At 35.1% G+C, this 21,560-nt stretch overlaps 1 protein-coding gene across 1 annotated transcript in view; it reads right to left on the minus strand.

The window, feature by feature from the left end:
• Positions 1–21,560, minus strand: part of MRPL1 (mitochondrial ribosomal protein L1) — a 56,717-nt gene that overhangs the window by 17,015 nt on the left and 18,142 nt on the right. The window contains exons 4-7 of the mRNA XM_069457543.1: positions 20,515–20,598; positions 19,766–19,837; positions 16,164–16,275; positions 5,460–5,566 (exon numbers count right to left, since the gene is read on the minus strand). Of these exons, the coding sequence (XP_069313644.1) occupies positions 5,460–5,566; positions 16,164–16,275; positions 19,766–19,837; positions 20,515–20,598 (375 nt within the window). The remainder of the gene's footprint in view (positions 1–5,459; positions 5,567–16,163; positions 16,276–19,765; positions 19,838–20,514; positions 20,599–21,560) is intronic.

Consider the following 21,560-nt stretch of genomic DNA (forward strand, 5'->3'; position numbering starts at 1 on the left):
GACAGGATTTTTAATTCTAACTCTCATTTTGTGAAACTCCTAGCAATATTTCATTTGCAGTATTACTCCATTTTGAAAAGTTTTAGCATAAATCAAATTTTTATAAAATAAAGCATTTTTCCATTGATTGACTATATAATTTGAAATGTCTTTTAATAATTTTTAACATCTTCAATTGGCAGATTTTGTTTATTCATACACACGTACGTTCATTCAACAATTACTTACTGAGTACCTACTATTTGCCAGGCATTCTTACAAGACTTGGGGATACAGCAATAAACACAATGAACAAAAATTCTTGCCTTCTACTTTCTTATTCTTTTAGGTGTCGTGGTTCCTCCCAGCTGTGTTAAAATCCTAATTGTCTCCTCAAATCTACCCCCTCTTCTTTTAACTAATCAAAGTTTTAGCTGGGTACATGGCCATACAGCTAGATGCTAATATAACACAGACCTTGAGCTCTAAGCCATGTGACTAAGCTCTGAACCCAAGGGATGGGGACAAAACTGATGAGGGCAATGGCTTACATGCTTGCAAGAAAGCTGCTTGTTCTCTACCTCCTCTTGCCTCCTTCACTCGGGCTACAAGTCAGACATGGTTGTCGGTAAGCTTCAACCACACAGAAGACCTCAAGGAGATAGCAAAAAAAAAAAAAAAAGGGAAGGAACCTTCATCCCTGGATAAACGTGGACTCCTGTGGAGCAACGAAGCCCTGAGCTGAAAACCAGATCAAACTTGGGAGAAAATTAACTTTCTAGCATGACTAAGTCACTGTGATTTGGTCCCTATAAAACAGCTGAATCAACAGCTACTTTATGTGTGATAGTCCATTCATCATCTTGTATATTATTTATATCACCTATCAAACTGACAAAAATGTTTAGGTTTGATAATAACTCAATGCTGGTAAGGGTGTAGAGAAACAGGCACTTTAACATACTGTTGGATGAATTATAAGTTAGTGTAAACATTTTAGAAAGTAACTTGGGAATATTTATAATAAAATTTTCAACATATATTCTATTTCTGGAAATTTACTTTATGGAGATACTTGGGCAATTTTGGCAATATTTATTTGTAAGAATTTCACTAAAGTATCATTTGTAATAGCAAAAAACTGGACACAATAAAGGTCCATAAATAGGGAACTGATTATGATATATAATGGAAAACAATTCTATGCAGACATATGAAAAAGAACATGACAGATCTCTTTGCATCTTTAAAGACATCCATGCTACAGTTTTATCAATGGAAAAGAAAGTTACAGAACATTATATGTGATATATCCTGTACAAAATGAATTTTGTAAGGGTGTTTGTTTGTTTATGCTTTAACATTTCTGGAAGGACAAAACTAAAACTATTAATAGAAGTCCCACAAGAAAACAATTGCAGGGAAGAGGGCTTCAGTGTCTCCTTATATGCTTTTGTGAACTATTTGAATTAAACCATGTGCATATATTAATTTGAAAATTCTTAAATGTCAAGAGAATTGTCTGAATAGAATTGTGACTATCATATTGTTTTCTATATTATAAACTCAGATAAATCCTTTTAAAATTAGTTAATTACCATCTGAAATTAAACTGCTATTTAGAATATTAACACTGGCCACCTACATACATATATCTCAACTTTAGTTTCATTTCTATTTTATGGAAAGAGCCATTGGGGGAAAAAAGTTGAACATGTGTACTTTTTCTCCTCTGTAGCCCTTTATTTTTAGTTTTATGCTTTAAAACCTTTCCCTTAAATCTAATCGCTTAGCAACTTACTTTTATCCCAACCAATTATGCTTCATGCCGAGCGAGAAAATAAATGGTGACTACATGATAGCAATATAATTGATTAAAAAATAAAATATTCCAATAATTTGTCCTATGTTCATGATGTCCAACATATCATTTGAGTGACATTTTCACTAATATGAGCATTTGACTTGATAACATATAATAACCAATTTCATGAATATGTAAGTTATACCTACAAATGGTAGGAAAGATTAAGAATGAAACTAATTTACCTGCAAGTACTGCTAACAAAGGTTAGAGCATGGCTGGCTATAAGAGCACAAGTATACAGAGTGCTGATCTACAAAGGCATTGATGGCTAAGTACTAATACTCGAGAAAGATACTCACCTTAAGAAAGATCATTCAACTGATTGTATTTACCACTTTGACACAGAAGGAAAACTAGTTTAAACTACTCAAGATCAATTTCATATTACATCAATATTAGAATCAGATCTTGAGTGCAGATCGTTTGCAGAAACATAACAAGGGACATCAAGATGATTTAACTAAAGTGAGACAATCTCTCCGGTGCAGTTAGAAACATAAAACTAATCCATTTCACTCTCCCAAAAAGTATTTTTCTAGACCAGGAGTCAGCAAACCTTTCCTGAAAAAAGCTAGACAGTAAACATTTTAGGCTTTGCAGGCCACATTCAATGTCTGTACTGGATATTTCATATAAATGGTCTCATATACTATGTTGGTTCTGTGTCTGGCTTCTTTCCCTGAGTATAATGTTTTCGAGGTTCATTATGTTGCCTTTAACTGTAGTTTATTACTTTTTTATTGCTAAATAGTATTGCATTGGGTATGCAGCATGTTCTTAAAAGTAGACAATTTATTAAGCTTTGACCTATGTATATACTCATGAAATCATCACCAGGTCAGGATAACAAACATATCAATTACTCCCAAAATTTATCATGCCCCTTTGAAATTCCTCCTTCCTGCCCCTCCCCATACACTTTTGTCTCCAAGGAAACCACTGACTGGGTCTGCTTTCTTTTTTTTTTTTTTTTTTTTTTTTGAGACAGAGTCTTGCTCTGTTGCCCGGGCTAGAGTGAGTGCCATGGCGTCAGCCTAGCTCACAGCAACCTCAAACTCCTGGGCTCAAGCAATCCTTCTGCCTCAGCCTCCCGAGTAGCTGGGACTACAGGCATGCGCCACCATGCCCGGCTCATTTTTTCTATATATATTTTTAGTTGTCCATATAATTTCTTTCTATTTTTTAGTAGAGACGGGGTCTCGCTCTTGCTCAGGCTAGTCTCGAACTCCTGACCTCGAGCGATCCACCCGCCTCGGCCTCCCAGAGTGCTAGGATTACAGGCGTGAGCCACCACGCCCGGCCATGCTTTCTGTCACTATACATTACTTCACATTTGTCAGAATTGTACATCAACAGAATCATACAAGATGTACTCCTTTTTTCCAACTTCTTTCACTCAGCATAATTATGTTGAAATCCATCAATATTGTATGTATCAAGAGTTTTGAGCACTAAAGAGTATTTTTATTTATACATTCATCTGTGATGAACATTTGGAATTTTTCCAGTTTTTGGCTATTACAAATAAATCTCATATGAACACTTGTTTACAAAATCTTTGTATAGCCATATGTTTTTATTTCTCCTGGGTAAATTATCTAAAAGTGGAATAGCAGGATCATATTACAGTAGGTGGATACTCAATTTAAGAAACTGCCAAATTGTTTGCCATGGCGGTTGCATCACTTAACATGCTCATAAACACTATGAGTAGTGTTCCATTCCCTCCACATCCTCACAACACTTTATGGCCAGTCTTTTTAATTTTATTCATTCCAATAGATGTGTAGTGATAGCTCATTATGGTTTTCATCTACATTTCCTAACAACTAAAGATAATGGGCACCTTCTCATATGTTTGTCATCTGTATATCTTTTTGGTGAAATGTGTTCAAATCTTTTGCCGATTTTTAAACTGGGTAGTTTTATTATGGAGTTTTAAAATTTTTATATATTCTAGATTAATGGGATACCCCGATCTCTGACTGGATTAAACTTGTTTTGTTCCCTGTCTAAAAGCAAGTTTTTCTATCATAAAACTAGCTGAGAAGCCAGGTGTGGTGATGTATACCTGCAGTCCCTGCTATTCAGGAGGCTGAGGCAGGAGGAGTTCAAAGCCAGCCTGGACAACACAGCAAGACCCTGTCTCCAAAGCAAAAAACACCTAGTTGCATACTTTTGTACATTTTTGATGATCTACAGTGGACACAGCTCAATGAGCTTGAACTACTAGCTGTTCGCTATGATGCAGAATTCCTTTTAAAAGTAAGATGGGAAGACAAAGAGGATTATTTGATTATTGAATAACTGCTATTCAAATAATTCCAGACATAAGCAAGATGGTATAGGGGCAAAGAGCCTGGACTCCTGAGGAAACTGCCAAGGTTCAAATATCTATTCTGCCTTATAGTAGCTGTGAGACCTCAGAAAAGCTATTTAACTTCTCTGTAAAATGGGGGTGATAATTTTACCTCTCATAGGGTTGAAGATTAAAAAAATATATGAAAAGTATTTAGAATAGCACCTGACACTAGGTAGGCACTGCTTAAATTTTGCTATCAACGTTACTCTTATTCTTATAGTTACTGAACAGGAAAAAATTACATATGTTAAACAGGCACTTCAGAGATTCTTTAGTATAAATAACTTTAATGTTTTTTTTTTTTTTTTTTTTTTTTTTTGTTGAGACAGAGTCTCACTTTGTTGCCCAGGCTAGAGTGAGTGCCGTGGCGTCTGCTTAGCTCACAGCAACCTCAAACTCCTGGGCTTAAGCGATCCTACTGCCTCAGCCTCCCGAGTAGCTGGGACTACAGGCACGCGCCACTATGCCCGGCTAATTTTTTCTATATAGATTTTTAGGTGTCCATATAATGTCTTTCTATTTTTAGTAGAGACGGGGTCTCGCTCAGGCTGGTCTCGAACTCCTGACCTTGAGCAATCCACCCGCCTCGGCCTCCCAGAGTGCTAGGATTACAGGCGTGAGCCACCGCGCCCGGCCTAACTTTAATGTTTCTAATGACTATATATTTAAAAACACAGTCCTATAAATCAGACATCTATATTAGTGTCCTAAAAATGGCTTTGCATCTTCTAAAAGCAAATAATTTTCAAAACACAGGGATAATCAGACACAATTCATTAAAATAAAGGAAGTTATTCAATTCCACTAAAGTATAAGCAAAAAATTTTAGAGAACAAAAAATACATACACAAAATAGATAAATAAGGCAAAGTACAAGTAAATGTCAGTGGGTAACACATAACTCTGTTAGGAATTCTCAAGTGCCATAAAAATTTGTGAGTTCAATCTACACAATAAAAAAATTGGCTGGGCATGGTGACTCACGCCTATAATCCTAGCACTTTGATAAGCCAAAGCAGGAGAATTGCTTAAGGCCAGGAGTTTGAGACTAGCCTGAGCGAGATAGCAAGACCCTATATCTACAAAAAATTAAAAAAAAAAAAAATTATGTGTATATTTAGTGCCACTCCTAATGCTAGCTCCAAGGACAAGTTCAAATGACTGGCATATTATAATATTATAAATTATTAATGAATTACTTTAACAAAAAAGAAAAAAGAGGGTTATTTGATAACTCCCATCATAACTTACTGTTGCTATCCTTGTCCCGAGAAAGTTCTCCCTTTCTTCATCTACCTGAATTTCATGTCCATTTTTAAATAGTTCAAGCATTTTGGGGATGTCACGGCCAATGGAATCTGGTTAGAAAAACAAAAAATTCAAAATTAGCACTGTATCTAAATAAGTAGCAGAAATTGTGGAATAAGATAAACATGTATCCCATGTGAAAATACAGCAAATAAGTTGTGGCAGATAGACTTTAGGGTAGCCCCCTAAAAATCCCCATTTCCTGGTGTTCATGCTCTTGTACGATCCCCTCCATTGAGTGTGGATAACACCTGCAACTGCTTCTAACCAAGAAACAGAATGATTATCTGTATATGATTACATTATATACAACTATAATGCCTGTCTTGGAGGAGACTATCCCTTATTGGCTTTAAAGAGACAAGCTACAATGTTGTGGGCTGCCATACAGAGGGCCATAGGGCAAGAAGCTGAAAACAGCCTGAGGCTGATAGTCAGCAAGAAAAAAAACAGAAGCCCGTAGTCTAGCAGCCTACAAGGAACTGAATACTGCCAACAACCATTTGGGTCTGGAAGCAGAACCATCCCCAGTCATGTCTCAGATGAGACCAGAGCCCCAACCAACACATTGATTCGAACTTTGTGAGACCCTTAAGCAGAGCACCCAGCTCAGCTAACATATATTCCTGACACACAGAAATGGTGAGATAATAAATGTGTGCTGTTTTAAGCCACTAAATTTGTAGTAATATTGTTGTACTATTACAGATAACTAATAAATAAGTATATGCAATGGTGATACCTAACATACTTTAAAAACACATTTGACATATTAAAATCTATAAAATAATCTATGACAAAAGCTAACAGTATAGTCCAGAGACTTAAGAACTTTTACCTACCTTGCACAGAATATACCTGACCTCCTTTACCATAAAGAAATGAAAGAGCAGGCCGGGCGCGGTGGCTCACGCCTGTAATCCTAGCACTCTGGGAGGCTAGGATGGAGCGGGTGGATCGCTCAAGGTCAGGAGTTCGAGACCAGCCTGAGCGAGACCCCGTCTCTACTAAAAATAGAAAGACATTATATGGACAACTAAAAATCTATATAGAAAAAATTAGCCGGGCATAGTGGCACATGCCTGTAGTCCCAGCTACTCGGGAGGCTGAGGCAGTAGGATCGCTTAAGCCGAGGAGTTTGAGGTTGCTGTGAGCTAAGCTGACGCCACGGCACTCACTCTAGCCTGGGCAACAAAGTGAGACTCTGTCTCAACAAAAAAAAAAAAAAAAAAGAAATGAAAGAGCTAGATAGCAGTAAGATTTAGCAGTAGAAACAATATCATAATGAATGACACAGTTTGAAGTAGCTTACTGCTACACAATGGTTATAGAAACTGGCATGAGAAAAGAATTAAAAACTGAAACTTAATTTATTGGATTCTAATGTCACTTTGTCCTCTATTAGGATGGAAAAAGAGATGCAACCAAATATAGTAAGGAGAAAAACGCAATGATACTAAAAATTAAGAATTTCAAAAGAACATACAGGAGACTCCAAAATTAAACTATATCCTCCTAAGATTTAGTCATTATCACTTTAACACAAATTTAATACACAAAAGTACATATTTTAAAAATACGCTACCATACCATAACTTAATTTGAAAACTTTTAATTCTATGCATAGAAAATGTGAAGTATTTGAAGGGTAAGAAGAAATACAATGAAGAATGTGTCACTAAAAAGACACCACTCCCTCTGTGCCTCTTGCAAGTCTTCCCTGGATGAGTCAATGCGAGGAACTCATTACACAGAGAGCACAGCATACCCTCAGCATGCGTTACTTCCGAGGGATTATCTCAGCAGTGGTTCAGTATGGCTCGGGAGCACTTCAGCTGCAAATGAAAGTAACTACCTATGAAGAATTTATAATCTAATTGGGAGATAAGGGACATACAAACGGAACAATTACTGTATTTTTCAGTATCACAGTCTGATATAACTCAGCACTAAACAGTATAACAGCGTATTAGCAAACAGTAAATGCTAATAGTAGTATACAAAAAACAGACACTTGGTTAAACCATCTGTATCTCTATCTGAACTTCTTTATTTAAATACATACTTTTTAAAGTTTGTTTCCATAAGAATGGTGCCTTATACATAGTAAGAGCTCAAGAATTATTCTGAGACTTACTTAAATCTATACCCACAACACTGCCTTCTTTTCTGTTACTACAGATGAACTGCCTGTGTTCCTGCCAAAGGCCATCTCTCTTCATTTGCGCACTGAACTGCTCCTCCCTTCTCTCCTCTACAATGTCCATTTTCCCTGCTTCCCTAGATAATCTTCATTAGCTTACAAACTTTCTATAAAAACTCTCTTCTCGAAATAAAACAAAAAACTTCACATTGTCTTTCAATTACCATCCAACACTCTGCTTAAGAGCATAAGGTCTCCAAAGACAAGCTGTCTATCCTTTCTGTCTCTACTTCCCCTCCTTCCATTTTCTTTTATACCTACTTTAGTCAGGTTATCATTCCCATTACTCCATTCCTGACATTGATAATCTATCTTCCCTTAAAAAAAAATCAGTCCAGCTAAAATTTTATCAACTTTATTGATCCTTTTAAAGAACGAGTTTTGCTTTCATTGATTTTTTTCCCTACTGCTTATCCTTTTTCTATTTCAGTGACTTCCACTCTCATCTTTAATATTTTCTTCCTTCTTCTTTGGGCTTGGGTTTAATTTGCTTCTTTTTTTCTAGGTTCATAAGGTAAAACCTTAGAACAATGATTTTAAAGCCATTCTTCCTATCTATCTATCTATCTATCTATCTTTCTATCTATGAGGCAGGGTCTTGCTACGTTACCTAGGCTGGAGGGCAGTGGCTATTCACAGGCATGATCATAATGCACTGATGCATCCAACTCTCAGCCCCAAAGGGTCCTCCCACCTTAGCCTCTCAAGTAGCTGGGACTACAAGCACATGTCACCTCAAACACAACTAATTTAGCCTTTAAAGCTACAAATGTCACTCTAAGTACTGTTTCAGCTGCATTCAACAAGTTTTGGTATGTTGTTTTCATTGTCATTCAGTGCAAGACATTCTCTAATTTCTTCTTTGATCAATGAGTTACTTAATAGGAGGTTGTTTAATTTGAATGCATTTGGAGATTTTTCATGGTTACTAATTTCTAATTGAACTCAGTTACGATTAGAAAACATACTGTGGGCCGGGCGCGGTGGCTCACGCCTGTAATCCTAGCACTCTGGGAGGCGGAGGCGGGTGGATCGCTCAAGGTCAGGAGTTCGAGACCAGCCTGAGCGAGACCCCGTCTCTACTAAAAATAGAAAGACATTATATGGACAACTAAAAATCTATATAGAAAAAAAATTAGCCGGGCATGGTGGCGCATGCTTGTAGTCCCAGCTACTCGGGAGGCTGAGGCAGTAGGATCGCTTTAAGCCGAGGAGTCTGAGGTTGCTGTGAGCTAAGCTGACGCCACGGCACTCACTCTAGCCTGGGCAACAAAGTGAGACTCTGTCTCAACAAAAAAAAAAAAAAAAAAAGAAAACATACTGTGTATTGAGTTCAATTCTTTCAAATTAATAAATTTAAGACTTATTAAAGACTTGCCTTATAACCCAGCCCAGTGGACTACCCTGGTGAATGTGCAATACCAAACAACACTAGCTGTTGTTGGGTGAAGTGTTCTATAAATATCAATTAGGCTAAGACGGTTGAGAGTGTCACTCAAATGTTTTATATCCTTACTGATTTTCTGTCTATGTGTTCTATCAGTTACTGAGAATATTAAAATCTCTAATTGTACTTGATGATCACTCTATTTCTTTCATTTCTGCCATGTTTGCTTCATGTATTTTGAGGCTCTGTTTTTACATGAATGTGACCTATTATTATTATAGAATATCCATCTTTTCTCTAGTAATAATCCTTAAAGTCTATTTTGTCTGATATTAATATGGAATTCAACTCTCTAATGCTTACTATTTTCATAGCATATCTTACTCATCATTTTATTTTGAGCCTATTTGTGTGTCTGAATATAAAGTAGGTCTCCTGTAGACAGCATAGAGATGGATTGTTTTTCTGTCATCTTATACATCTGATAACCTGCCTTTAGGTTGGAGTGTGTAGTCCATTTCCAATTAACACAACTACTGATATGGCTAGACTTAGGTCTTCATTTTGGTATATGTTTTCTATTTGTCTAATCTTGTTTGTTCTTGTTCCTCCTTTACAGACTTACTTTGTTTTAAGCAAAAAAATTTCAGTGTATCATTTGTATTACTCTACTCAGATTTAAGTTATAATTTCTTGTGTGTGTTTTTTGCTTGCTGTAGAGATTACAATGTGCACATTGATTTATCACAACCTACTTCATGTTGATACTGTTACTATTTCATGTTAATACATGATAAAGTTGTATCAGCCTATCTACTCCCTTCCTCTGGCCCTTGTAATATTATTGTCATGCCCAAACCTCTTGTATATTTAGCTTTAATAATATTCACTGGGCTACTCAAGACCAAAATTACGGAATCATTCTAGATTCCTCCTTCTCCCTTATTCCCCACATGAAATCAGTAACTCCTGTTAATTCTACATCTTCAGTATCCCACACAGCCTTCCTCTTCTGTCTTCCTTGCCACCATCAGATGCTGTCCTTATTCACCTTTTATCTAGACTATTGCAACAGACTCCTCACTGGTCACTGTTCTTAAAGTTTCATGATCCTCATATGGACATCTTACCACTTACCCAGTCCCCAAAATACTCATTCTAGTAAGTAAATATTTTATATCACTCTTCTGAGGAAAAGTTTTCAATGGCTCCTATTTGCACAGAGGATAAAATCTAATCTCCATGGTGTAGCACACAAAGCCCTCTGTGACCTGGCCCACTGCCTATCACTGTCAAACTCCATTGACCACTACTATCTGATAACACTTACCTACCACATGGCAGAAAGCTACTTATAATTTCCTTAATATAACTCTCTCATACTTTTGTGCATTATAAAAGGTCATTTCCTCTGCCTGAAATGTCCTCCCCATGTATGTGAGGAAAGCAAATGCTTATTCTTGCTTAACCTCTGAACTGCTAGCTATCTTCTTTATATAATCTGATTCTACAAAGTAGTCCCTCATTCCTCTATGTACTTCAAACATTTTCCACTAATACACTTACTGCATTTTAGTGCAGCAGTTTGTTCTCATATTTCTCCTCTCTTGATGTTTACCTTTTTTTTTTTTTTTTTTTTGACACAGAATCTCACTCTGTTGCCCAGGCTAGAGTGCTGTGGTGTCAGCCTAGCTCACAGCAACCTCAAACTCCTGGGCTCAAGCAATCCTCCTGCCTCAGCCTCCTGAGTAGCTGGGACTACAGGCATGCACCACCATGCCCGGCTAATTTTTTCTATATATTTTTAGTTGTCCAGCTAATTTCTTTCTATTTTTAGTAGAGACGGGGTCTTGCTCTTGCTCAGGCTGGTCTCGAACTCCTGAGCTCAAATGATCCGCCCGCCTCGGCCTCCCAGAGTGCTAGGTGCTAGGATCACAGGCGTGAGCCACCGCGCCTGGCCATGTTTATCTTCTTTTCAATCCTCAGTACTAAGTGCAGGGCCTGCACATAGTAGGCATTTAATAATTATATGCTTGTTCAATAAATGAATTATAAAGGTAGAAATGATATATGAATACATGAAAAAGAATAAGTTCTCCTAAAGTAATGTAGAGAACAGCTACTTTAGGCAGTGTAGAGAGCCAATTATAACAGTGGCCCACATATATTATGTACTTGTTATATACCCAGCTTGTGCTAAGCTCTGCACACATTATCACGAAAACACTATGGGATAGATATTATCATGAAACCCATTTTGTAGATGAATAAACAGAGGCACAAAAATGTTAAAAAGTATGTTCAACATCATGGTAGATGATAAAGTCAAGACTGAGAGAAGTCTATATTTACCACTATTCTATGCAGCTTTTCAATATAGCCAAATGTTAAATTGTCACTGCTATTTCTAGGGCTTTGCTATTCCTTATTGCTATGAAATTGTTCTTCTCTTTCACTACTTTCTCTTTCCTCTGTGTTATATGCTCTTCTATTTTTCTCCTTTCTTCCTTTCCCCTTCTCTTCCTCTAATTCTCTGTTCAATTTCCATAATGAACATAACCTACACTAAACTATATGATCAGGTATTTCACCCTGATGTACCTTCTCTTTTTTTTTTTTTACCATGAAAGACAAGGAATAGTTAGAAAGAAAGGAGGTGAGCTAGGATTGTAAATGTAAGAGAAAGTTTCCAGAAACATTTTGAATCTGGCAAAAGAAAGACCTGTGATTACAACTGACAGTAACATTTTAGCTAAATTATGTAAGAAAAGGCTGTAAGAAAGAATAATGCTTCATAAGGAAATGGAGCTAGCCAATAACCAAAGACTACTTATTTGAAAAACTTGGTATAAAACAACAGAAAGAACTCAGATTATAGCTAGAAAGGATAGTTGACTTAAATATGGCTGGGGGCGGAGGGAGGCTGTGGTTTGCTTTTTGTTTGTTTAACTAGAGACATCTGAGCATAATTAAATGCTAAAGTCAAACCAGTTTGTCTGCTGTGGAAAACAAAACTATTAGTTCTATGACAGCAAAGACCTGGTCTGTCTTGTTCACAGCCATCACACCCAAGGTTTCATAAGTAGTAAATGATTTCTACAAATACAATATTCTAATTTGAGAAAAATCTATAAATTATAAACAGTCCATTTTAAGTTGCATTGTTTAATTATATATCTCCTAACAACTGAATGCTGTATTAAATGTTCATTGTACAAATATTTATAAAGACATATTACAAATATGTAGCATAGGATGGGAATGGGAATATAGCAGTGGACAAAACAAAATGAACCTTGTTCTAATGAAAGGACCTAAACACAAACCACAAATAAAAAAAACACAAGGTAGTGGTAAGTCTTAAAAAGAATACAAAAGCATAATAAGGAGATATCTAGTGATAATGGGAAGTGGGAGTTAATATTTTATATAGGATGGTCATGGATGGTCTGTTTAGGTGATATTTTAGTGAGAAACTGAGCAAGGCAAATAAGCAAAGAGCACTACAGACGTATAGGACAAATGTCCAGAGACCTAACGAGGTCTTAGTGTGTGTGAAGAGCACTTAGTGTGTGTATGTGTGGAGGCACTTAGTGTGTGAAGAGCAAGGAGGCTGAAGCAAGGGATACAAAGTATAATAGAGCCAGCTGTAATATATCCATAATTGATCTACGATAATTACAACAGTACCTAATCATTAATAAAGTCTTTCACATATGGACAGTTTTTAAACTAATAATTGGGGGGGGGATTTTTTTTAATGTTAAATTGATTACCCTACAAAAATTCTGTTTTAGTATTTTTCCTTATATAACCAGAGCTCTGATCATTCCAATAATACAAACAATACTTGAATGTAACATGACTATGAGTTAAAAATACTCCACATTAAATTTCAAAAATTTTGACATCCATGAGTCTCACGAATGATACAACCAACTTCCTTACAGAAAGCAGTGTCCTGCTCAGTAGATGTGAATATCCTTTGGACAAGACTCTGACTAGAGCACTGGTGTTCATTTCTAACAGCTACATGTAAAGAGGAATACGTGTTAGTATGATTCTACTTTTCTAAGATGTCTCTTTCCCATTTACCTGCCAATAATTTGGTATGGTTTAAAAGAATTCAACTGTTTCCATATATGCCACAGTACCTACCATGGCTTAATTAATATATGTAACAGAAAACTAATTCAATTAAGTGAAGATATTTTTCGCATTAGTATTTTTGGTTTAGTAAATGATAAATAAGATTAGGAATAAGAATTTTTTAAAAATCAACAAAGTTGACCTATATTAAAGATAAAAGAATTTTAGGGGCACTTACATTGAGCGGGGAAAAAGCCAAATGATAAGCAAAATGAAGCAAACTTTCTTCTTCCAAGAAATTTAAAAAAGCAAGTTTAAAAATTTTTTTTTAATGAAACAAAAAAGAAATACTGAGAAAACAAGCCAAATGTGCATTTGAAAAATAGAGAACTTGCCCACAGTTACGTAAGCAATTAAACCCAATAAAACTGCAGCGTTAAACATGCTGCAAAATGTGCACACACCCACTCCCATTAGTAAAACCGAAACACAACGGGAAACTAATGAGCTCAGCTGCAGGGGCTTGTTTGTTTGTTTTTTAATTTCATCCACTTGCTCAAAATGTAATTTCTATTTTACCCTAAAGATTTTTGTTGGATATAAGGGGAATCAAACGTTCTTAAACAAGAATCCCAATGAGCTCTGAAAATGCATAATTCAAGCTTCATTTGTTCTAATGCACATCTGATGTATTCTGTTTTAACATTTTTGACAGGTTAATCATTTGTCTTCATGTTTAAAGAACATAAATGTTTTGCCAGTGCTGTTAAACAGATCGTGTGGGGGTGAAAAGAAAATGTTAGAGAAGGGAAAAAACTGTTTTTTCAAGGTGCCTTGTTGAGCAAATGCGGGGGAAGCATACTTAGGTACTTTGACCATGATATGCAAAGTTGTGATTCATTACAAAAGCAGAAATAAAGTGAAGCGCACAAATAAAAATGAACATTTTAACAGGAAACTTTTGTTATTTGGAATAAAGAAATGTTACTTAAAAACAAAAAAACAATAGTCCTAAATTTTGCAATGACAATGGTAATAAAAAAAAAATTCTCAAGGCAAAGGAAAATGGAAGCCAAAAATAGGGTTTTACAGAGTTGTCTATGAATAAAGTAACAAAGGTGACAAAATTAAAGTCTGTGAAAAATCAGTTCACCATGCAAAGTAAGGAGCCTAGATAAACAGTCACTTTCAGTTTTGACTATATTTAGTACTATTTGTTTTGCTCTGATTTGAACTTGAATTTAATTAGAAACAAAAAACAATTATGAGAAATATTTTCATCAAATTTAACTGCAATTCTGGCTTAATTTTTAAAATAATGTTCAGTTTTAAGTCTTACCTAGGAAATAATATAAATATGATTCCATGACAAAAGATACTACTGTAACGGTAATCACTAATAAAAAGTGTCAAACCTCAGTCCAATAGTTAATAAAGATGTGTGATTTACCACAGGCTATCAAAAATAAACAAAACTCTAAGCACAACAAAAGAACTGGAGAATCCATTCGAATTTGCTTAAATTACAGACCATGATTTAGAATTCAGACAAGTGTTAGTGGCTAGCATGGATGAAAAATTTTAGCAGGATTTTTTAGCTCAACTAGAGTTAAAATTTGAAGACAAATCAACTAAAACAATTTTAAATATTTATTCTGTTTACACTACAAAATTTTATTTGAAACAATACCTATCTACACCAGACATTTAGCACTACCTAAAAAAAAAAACTGTTGGCAAATGAACTTGTCTTTCTTCCCAAATGTATCCATTAATGATATTGCTTATAGGAAAAGTCCCTAGGCTTAAAAATCTCAGCATCATTTGATTCTTCCCTTTCTCCCCCTCAACCTCACCATTCCTAAACATTTAGTTGCAAAGTCCTAGTATCTTTGACATTTGTCTTCTTCACTCCAGTCTCATTATAAAGACCTTTATTAGTCTCTTGCAATTGCACACTAACTGGTCTCCCTGCCTCTAGATTCAATTCATGCCAATACATCTTACAAACTCTTGCCAAATTAAAGCTCTAAAGAACAGATTATGTCACTCTCCACCTCAAAAACTTCTAAGGGATTACTTTTGAATACACAATAAAAGTCCATGCTCATTAGCCCATCCTTCAAAGTACTTCTCAATATGGCATCGATCTACCTTTCCAACATCATTTTCCATTATCCTCTTCGATTTCAATATAGGGGTGCCATTCCCTACAGCCAAAGAGAACTAACTGATATTTTTTGTACTTGGCCTATAATTTCTGACTTACTCCAATGATTACTACATTTCTTGTACTCAAAATAATATTCCCGTTAATCAATTCATCCAATTAGTGTCACCTCCTTTATGATGCCTTCCCTGATTTCCCACCTGTATGTAAACTCCTCCTCCACTGAACACTTATAGCACCTTGTGAATTTATTATAAAATATTTCACACTTTATAACATGGCTCTTTATGTAGCAATCTTATTGCTCTATGAGATTTCTTAAAGGGAAAATATCCATAATGGCAAAATTCCCTAAAGGAAAATACCCATAATGGAAAAATTCCCTAAGGGAAAATACCTGCAGAGCCATGCACACAGTCAGCGTTCACATGTACGTTGAATACTTAAATAAATGAGCATACATATTAATTGATAAAGAAGTATAAAAGTCAATATAACAGTCTGATGATAACATACCCAGGAGATAATACATTGTATTTATTTAGAGCTAGACTATAATTTAAATTTAAAGAACCATTATTATAAAGTAACTACATTTTCAAATTATATTGGATTACCAATATTAATGCCAAAGGAAAAAAAAATCAAATCCTCATGTTCTCATATAAAACAAAACTCAAATACCAAGACATACTATTTATTCTACATAAATATTAACAACTTTGTTTCCTAACTGAACAAAGTTAAGATGAAAGTTGTTCATAGTATATTGAAATAATACAAAGAATTCTCTCTTACTTCGAGTATGCTTTGGAAATCTTTTTTTCAGTTTCTTTTTCAATGGATTAAGCTCGGGCATTATTTCTGGAACAGCTACATAAAAGTCTACTTGGATTTCATCATCCAAAATCTGAAAATGAGAAAAAAAAGATAATATTGGATTAGATGAAAAGCTTTATTCTTCTGAGAATAAAGTAGAATGTAGTAATTTGCCTTACAATTCAGAAAACAGACATTAAGCACAATTATTTTCTTCAAACACAAGGATCATATGAAGACATTTACCAATTATGAAAACCAACAGACGTAAAACATTTTCTTCTGTTTCCTTTTAAAAATAGCTACATCCATTTTGTAAAAAAAATACTTGATGGTTTTAATTCTTCCATGGGGTTGTACTAGGGAAAATGTCATAAACTAGAACATTACACTGATATGTACATGGCTCACACAATCCCACAAAGTTGAATTCATATGTCCTTTAAAACTGAAGAAACCTACTAAGCTAAAAGTTTTGCAATAGGTCACATGCAAAATTAATAAGCACTGGCTGCCAAACTCACTACCAACGACTAGCTTCCTAAATTTAGAGCATCAAGAGAACTGAATCTATAATTATTTTCACAAAGAACTGAAACTAAAATTCTCCTTGCCACCAATAACTAAAAATAAAAGAGGAGGGGGAGTGATCAAAGACAAGTTCATTTATAGTTTATTATCTATACTTTATTTCCATTCTCAGAGCAAAGGGATTAATATTGAATTTTTAGAAAACATTTTCGATTAATTCAGGCAAGCACCGAAAATATTATACTACGATAATATACTTACAAATTTTGTTGATTATAAAATTAAGCAACTTTTTAGAATGATACTGCCTTGGCAACAAATATTTCACCAATAATTCTTTTTGCATGAAATCTTACCACAATATGCCATTCAAAACCTTGGATTGGGGCTACACAGAGAACCCTAAAAACTTGAACTCCAGCAAAATTAAGCAGTGGTTGTGGAATTTTATCTTCCTGTTACTATTATTTCTTTTTACAAATCCTTTACTCCTTAAATAACATAATATGGTCTCCTTAACAATAACAATTACATTATATGAGCACTTCTCATGTGCCAAGTATTCTGCTAAATATTTTACAAGGTTTAGTTCATCCAGTCTTCAAAATAACCTTACAAAGTAAGTACCTATCATTGACCACACATTCCAGATAAGGAAACTGAGAACTCGGGGAGGACCAATCAGCCTGTGCACTCATAAGAGGCAGAGCCAGAATTCAAACACAGGAAATACCGTTCTAGAACCAGGGCGTTCATCCCTGGACACACGAAAGCAGAGGCAATTTTGAAATGTCAAAGAACTGTATGTGAGATTTCTATTCCAAGACCTTTCAATATTGATTCTTTGACATGTTCCTTTAAGTTTAAAATTATGTTTAAAAGTTACACCATAATTAACCTTAAGATCACATTTTGGAAGGATACAAAACTGTGGGTGGAAATCATGCTCTGAGAGACAAGTAAAAACATGAAAAACTTTAAAATCTCTCAGAAGCAGGCATATCTATGATATTTCCAAACAAAGTACAATGAATTTAATAAAAGTGTTATCTAAGAAATCACTACAAGGTCTGTAAATTTACCCTACTTTACATTTTACAAGAGCTAAGTAAAATAGTAAACTAATTTGAAAATACAAGAATGCATTAAAAAGTACAGCGTGATACTATTTGCAAAATTGTATTGAATTTACTTCATAACCTGAATACCTTCTAAAAATAACATGGACAAGCTTTAACAAATTCTTACAAGGTAACTTGCAAGAATATACTCATTAGGATGATTTACAAGTGGCATGTTCCCACTAATAACAGATCACCACTGGGGCCCTAAAAAGAAATTCTGTACTTGTAATATTTCATATACCAAAAAAATTCAAAATGTGTTTGGCTTCCTTATTTGGTTTACTTTTAAAGATATGTTTCATTTTCTGAATATATAGCTGCATAACACTTTCTGCTCCATTACCATTTCTTTCTTGAGAAGTAAATAATTTCTAACTTAACATTTGAGAACCAGAGGAGTGGCTATAACAGTTCTACAAGATACTCTTGTGCTTACAGCAAGAAAATAGATGGGCCAGGCACTGTGGCTCACACCTGTATCCTAACATTTTCAGAGGCCAAAGCAGGAGGATTGCTTGAGCCAAGGAGTTTGAGACCAGCCTGGGCAACAGTGAGACCCCATCTCTATAAAAAATTTAAAAATTAGCTGGGTGTGGTGGCACACACCTATAGTCCCAGCTACTTAGGAGGCCGGAGCCAGGAGGATTGCTTGAGCTCAAAAGTCTGAGGTTACAATGAGCTATGATCACACTGCTGCACCCTAGTCTGTGTGACAGAGGGAGACCCTGTTTCAAAAAAAAAAAAAAAAAGAAAAAGAAAAAAGAAAAGAAAATAGATAGAAGATAGTACACAAATTTAATAAGATTAGTTCTCTGATTCCAGAGACCAAGCTGTACTCCCAAATTCCCAAGGATTTGTGGTATGTTTATTTTTTGATAATTAAAAAAAATTTAATTTTAAAAATTAAAACTAATGATACATCAGAAAGAACTGTGTACCATCCTCTGAATTTGGCCTTAGAACTCCTATTAAAGCATAATCTCTTCCTATTTTCTACTAGTTCTGCTCCCAGAAATCATTCTGGAGACTCATCTTAAAAATTCAGAATCCCCACCCAAATTTACAATATTTTTAAGGTGGAACAAAACAAATAAGCACTGTTGTATATCCCAAAGGATAAGCCCAGTTAAAAGTTCCCCAGATGGAAATATGAATATCAGACAAAGGATAAATTTTCAAGTCACTTTTTCTTGTCTCTCCCCATCCTCCAAAATTCCATAATCCAAATGATTATATTTAGAAGAGAAACTTTTGGAGAATATTAGGAAAATCTTTTGTGTTTTCAAAAATAACGCCATGCCTCTTCTTCCAAACTCTTAAAAAAATTTTTTTGTTCTTGTTTTCAAACAGGCTGTACAAGCTCTTTGTTATTTTCTAAAGGCAGGCTACATAATCATTTGTCTCTACCATGCTGAGCCTATAACACTCTGAACTGACTAGGGGGTAAAAGTTAAGAGGAACCAAAAGCACCATATTATAGAGGTCAGATTCAGTACTTTGTCGTCTACTAAGTGAATCATGCTTTCACTCTAAAAAAGCAAAACAAATGTTTGATCTTCAAAACATGAATAGAGATAGCCATGTGTGCCACCTTTTGGATTTCATTTTAAATCTCTCATTGAAAACCAGAGTCATATTGCCCTTTCCCATCTACTCACAAAACTCTCATAGACAAAAAGGAAGCAAAAAAAAAAATTCTAATATAAATCAAGTATATTCAATATGACCTCTCTGGATAGTTTATTCTTACCTTGATTTTGAAACTGAAAAAAGTAGGAAAATTTTTTCCCTGTTCTCATAAAGCCCTACTAAACATTTATCAGGAGATCTGAGCCTAGTGGTTACGTTCTTCATGTAATAAACCAATGGATGGCAAAGATAACAGAACAATCTCTATACCTAATGAACATGAAAACAACACTGTACCTTCTGAATCAGGTTAGTTCCTCCTGCAAAAGCAGCTCCATTATCTTCTGCTATTTTAACCTCTGATGCATTCTACCAAAACACAATAGTTTGAAATATCAATTTTTAAACATATTCAGTTTGCTTTCAAGTATTTTGTCAGAAATAACATCACAGTTCATAATAAAAATTGCGGTTTTTATTTTTAATTGAAAATACAATTTTCAACTAAATGCTTCAAGATATTCAAAATAAATTTAGTTTATAGGTAATCATAAAACAAATTCATAAACATAAGCCAACATTTATAATACAAAAAGACTGACAAAGTGCTTTATTACTACATTTGCTATATACTTGACTTTTTCTTAACTTTCCAGACTACATATTTTAAAAGTAGTAGTTTCTGAGCGACTGAAGCACTAAGCGGTCCCGTTGCTTTACAAAAATCCTATTGTTGTTTGGGGAAGGAAGTTTGAGTAGGAAGGAGTTAGTAGAATAAATTCCACACTTCTCTTTGGTTTCTTGTGAGAAACAATGTGATGGACTAGTAATGATGAGATTAACATTCTAAGTTAGCTCTTTCTCAAACTAGTGACATAACAAAATAAATAATCTAACTGCTTTGAGCTCCAAATGGGGAAAATGAGACTAGGTGAATGTTAAGATTTTCTCTTTTTATTCAGTTGTTCTCATCATTGATTACTGTGATCTCTTAAAAAAGAGAGAGAGAGAGAGAGAGAGAGAAATAGTTGACAAAAGTTACTCACCCATGTAAATACAGCAACTTTATTGGTTTCTGAGGAGAATGGGTATGGTAACCTAAGAACACTGGCAAATGGCTCCACTTTTTTCTAAATATACAACAGGAGAAAAATAATTATGAAAAGTTCATCTTTTCTATATCTCTCATATTCTATCAAAACCAGAACTGACATATTTTTAGTGTTTTAATTCTACCATATGTCCTCCCATTGATCCAGAAGTATTCATTGATTATGATTTTAAAGCACAAAAGATTAAATTTCTTTTTTGAGAAACCATAATAAAAAATCTAAATCTTTCTTCCCAGCTTTGTACTCCCATGGCATTTGGCTTCTATCTCGACGTCATTCATCATAGTCTCTCAAATATTATGAGTGTGTTTGCATATCTATATCTTTCCAGCACCTAATACAATGCTTTCCATCTGACGAATGTCAATAAATGTTTGCTACCTTGAATTGAATTTTCCTTCTTTTTTTTTTTTTTGAGACAGAGTCTCACTTTGTTGCCCGGGCTAGAGTGCTGTGGTGTCAGCCTAGCTCACAGCAACCTCAAACTCCTGGGCTTCAGTGATCCTTCTGCCTCAGTCACCCGAGTAGCTGGGACTACAGGCATGCGCCACCATGTCCGGCTAATTTTTCTATATATATATATTTTAGCTGTCCATATAATTTCTTTCTATATTTAGTAGAGACGGGGTCTCACTCTTGCTCAGGCTGGTCTTGAACTCCTGACCTTGAGCGATCCTCCCGCCTCAGCCTCCCAGAGTGCTAGGATTACAGGCGTGAGCCACCGTGCCCGGCCTGAATTTTCTTAAAAAAAAAAAAAAAAACATGTAAACTTCTAACACCATCAAGAAGGACATGAATACAGCTAGACATGCTGAACAACAGATAATATATAGCTGATGTGCCCAGTAGGTAACCCCTAATTGCCATCATTGGCTCTAAATGATCAGGAAATGTAAACCCTAAATCCAAGACAGACTGCCAAAACTAAATGGTTCTTCTGAGTGGGTCTACTTTGAAACAACCTGGACCACCACCACTTT

This window comes from Eulemur rufifrons, chromosome 24, assembly GCF_041146395.1.
Source record: "Eulemur rufifrons isolate Redbay chromosome 24, OSU_ERuf_1, whole genome shotgun sequence".
Classification (NCBI taxonomy): domain Eukaryota; kingdom Metazoa; phylum Chordata; class Mammalia; order Primates; family Lemuridae; genus Eulemur; species Eulemur rufifrons.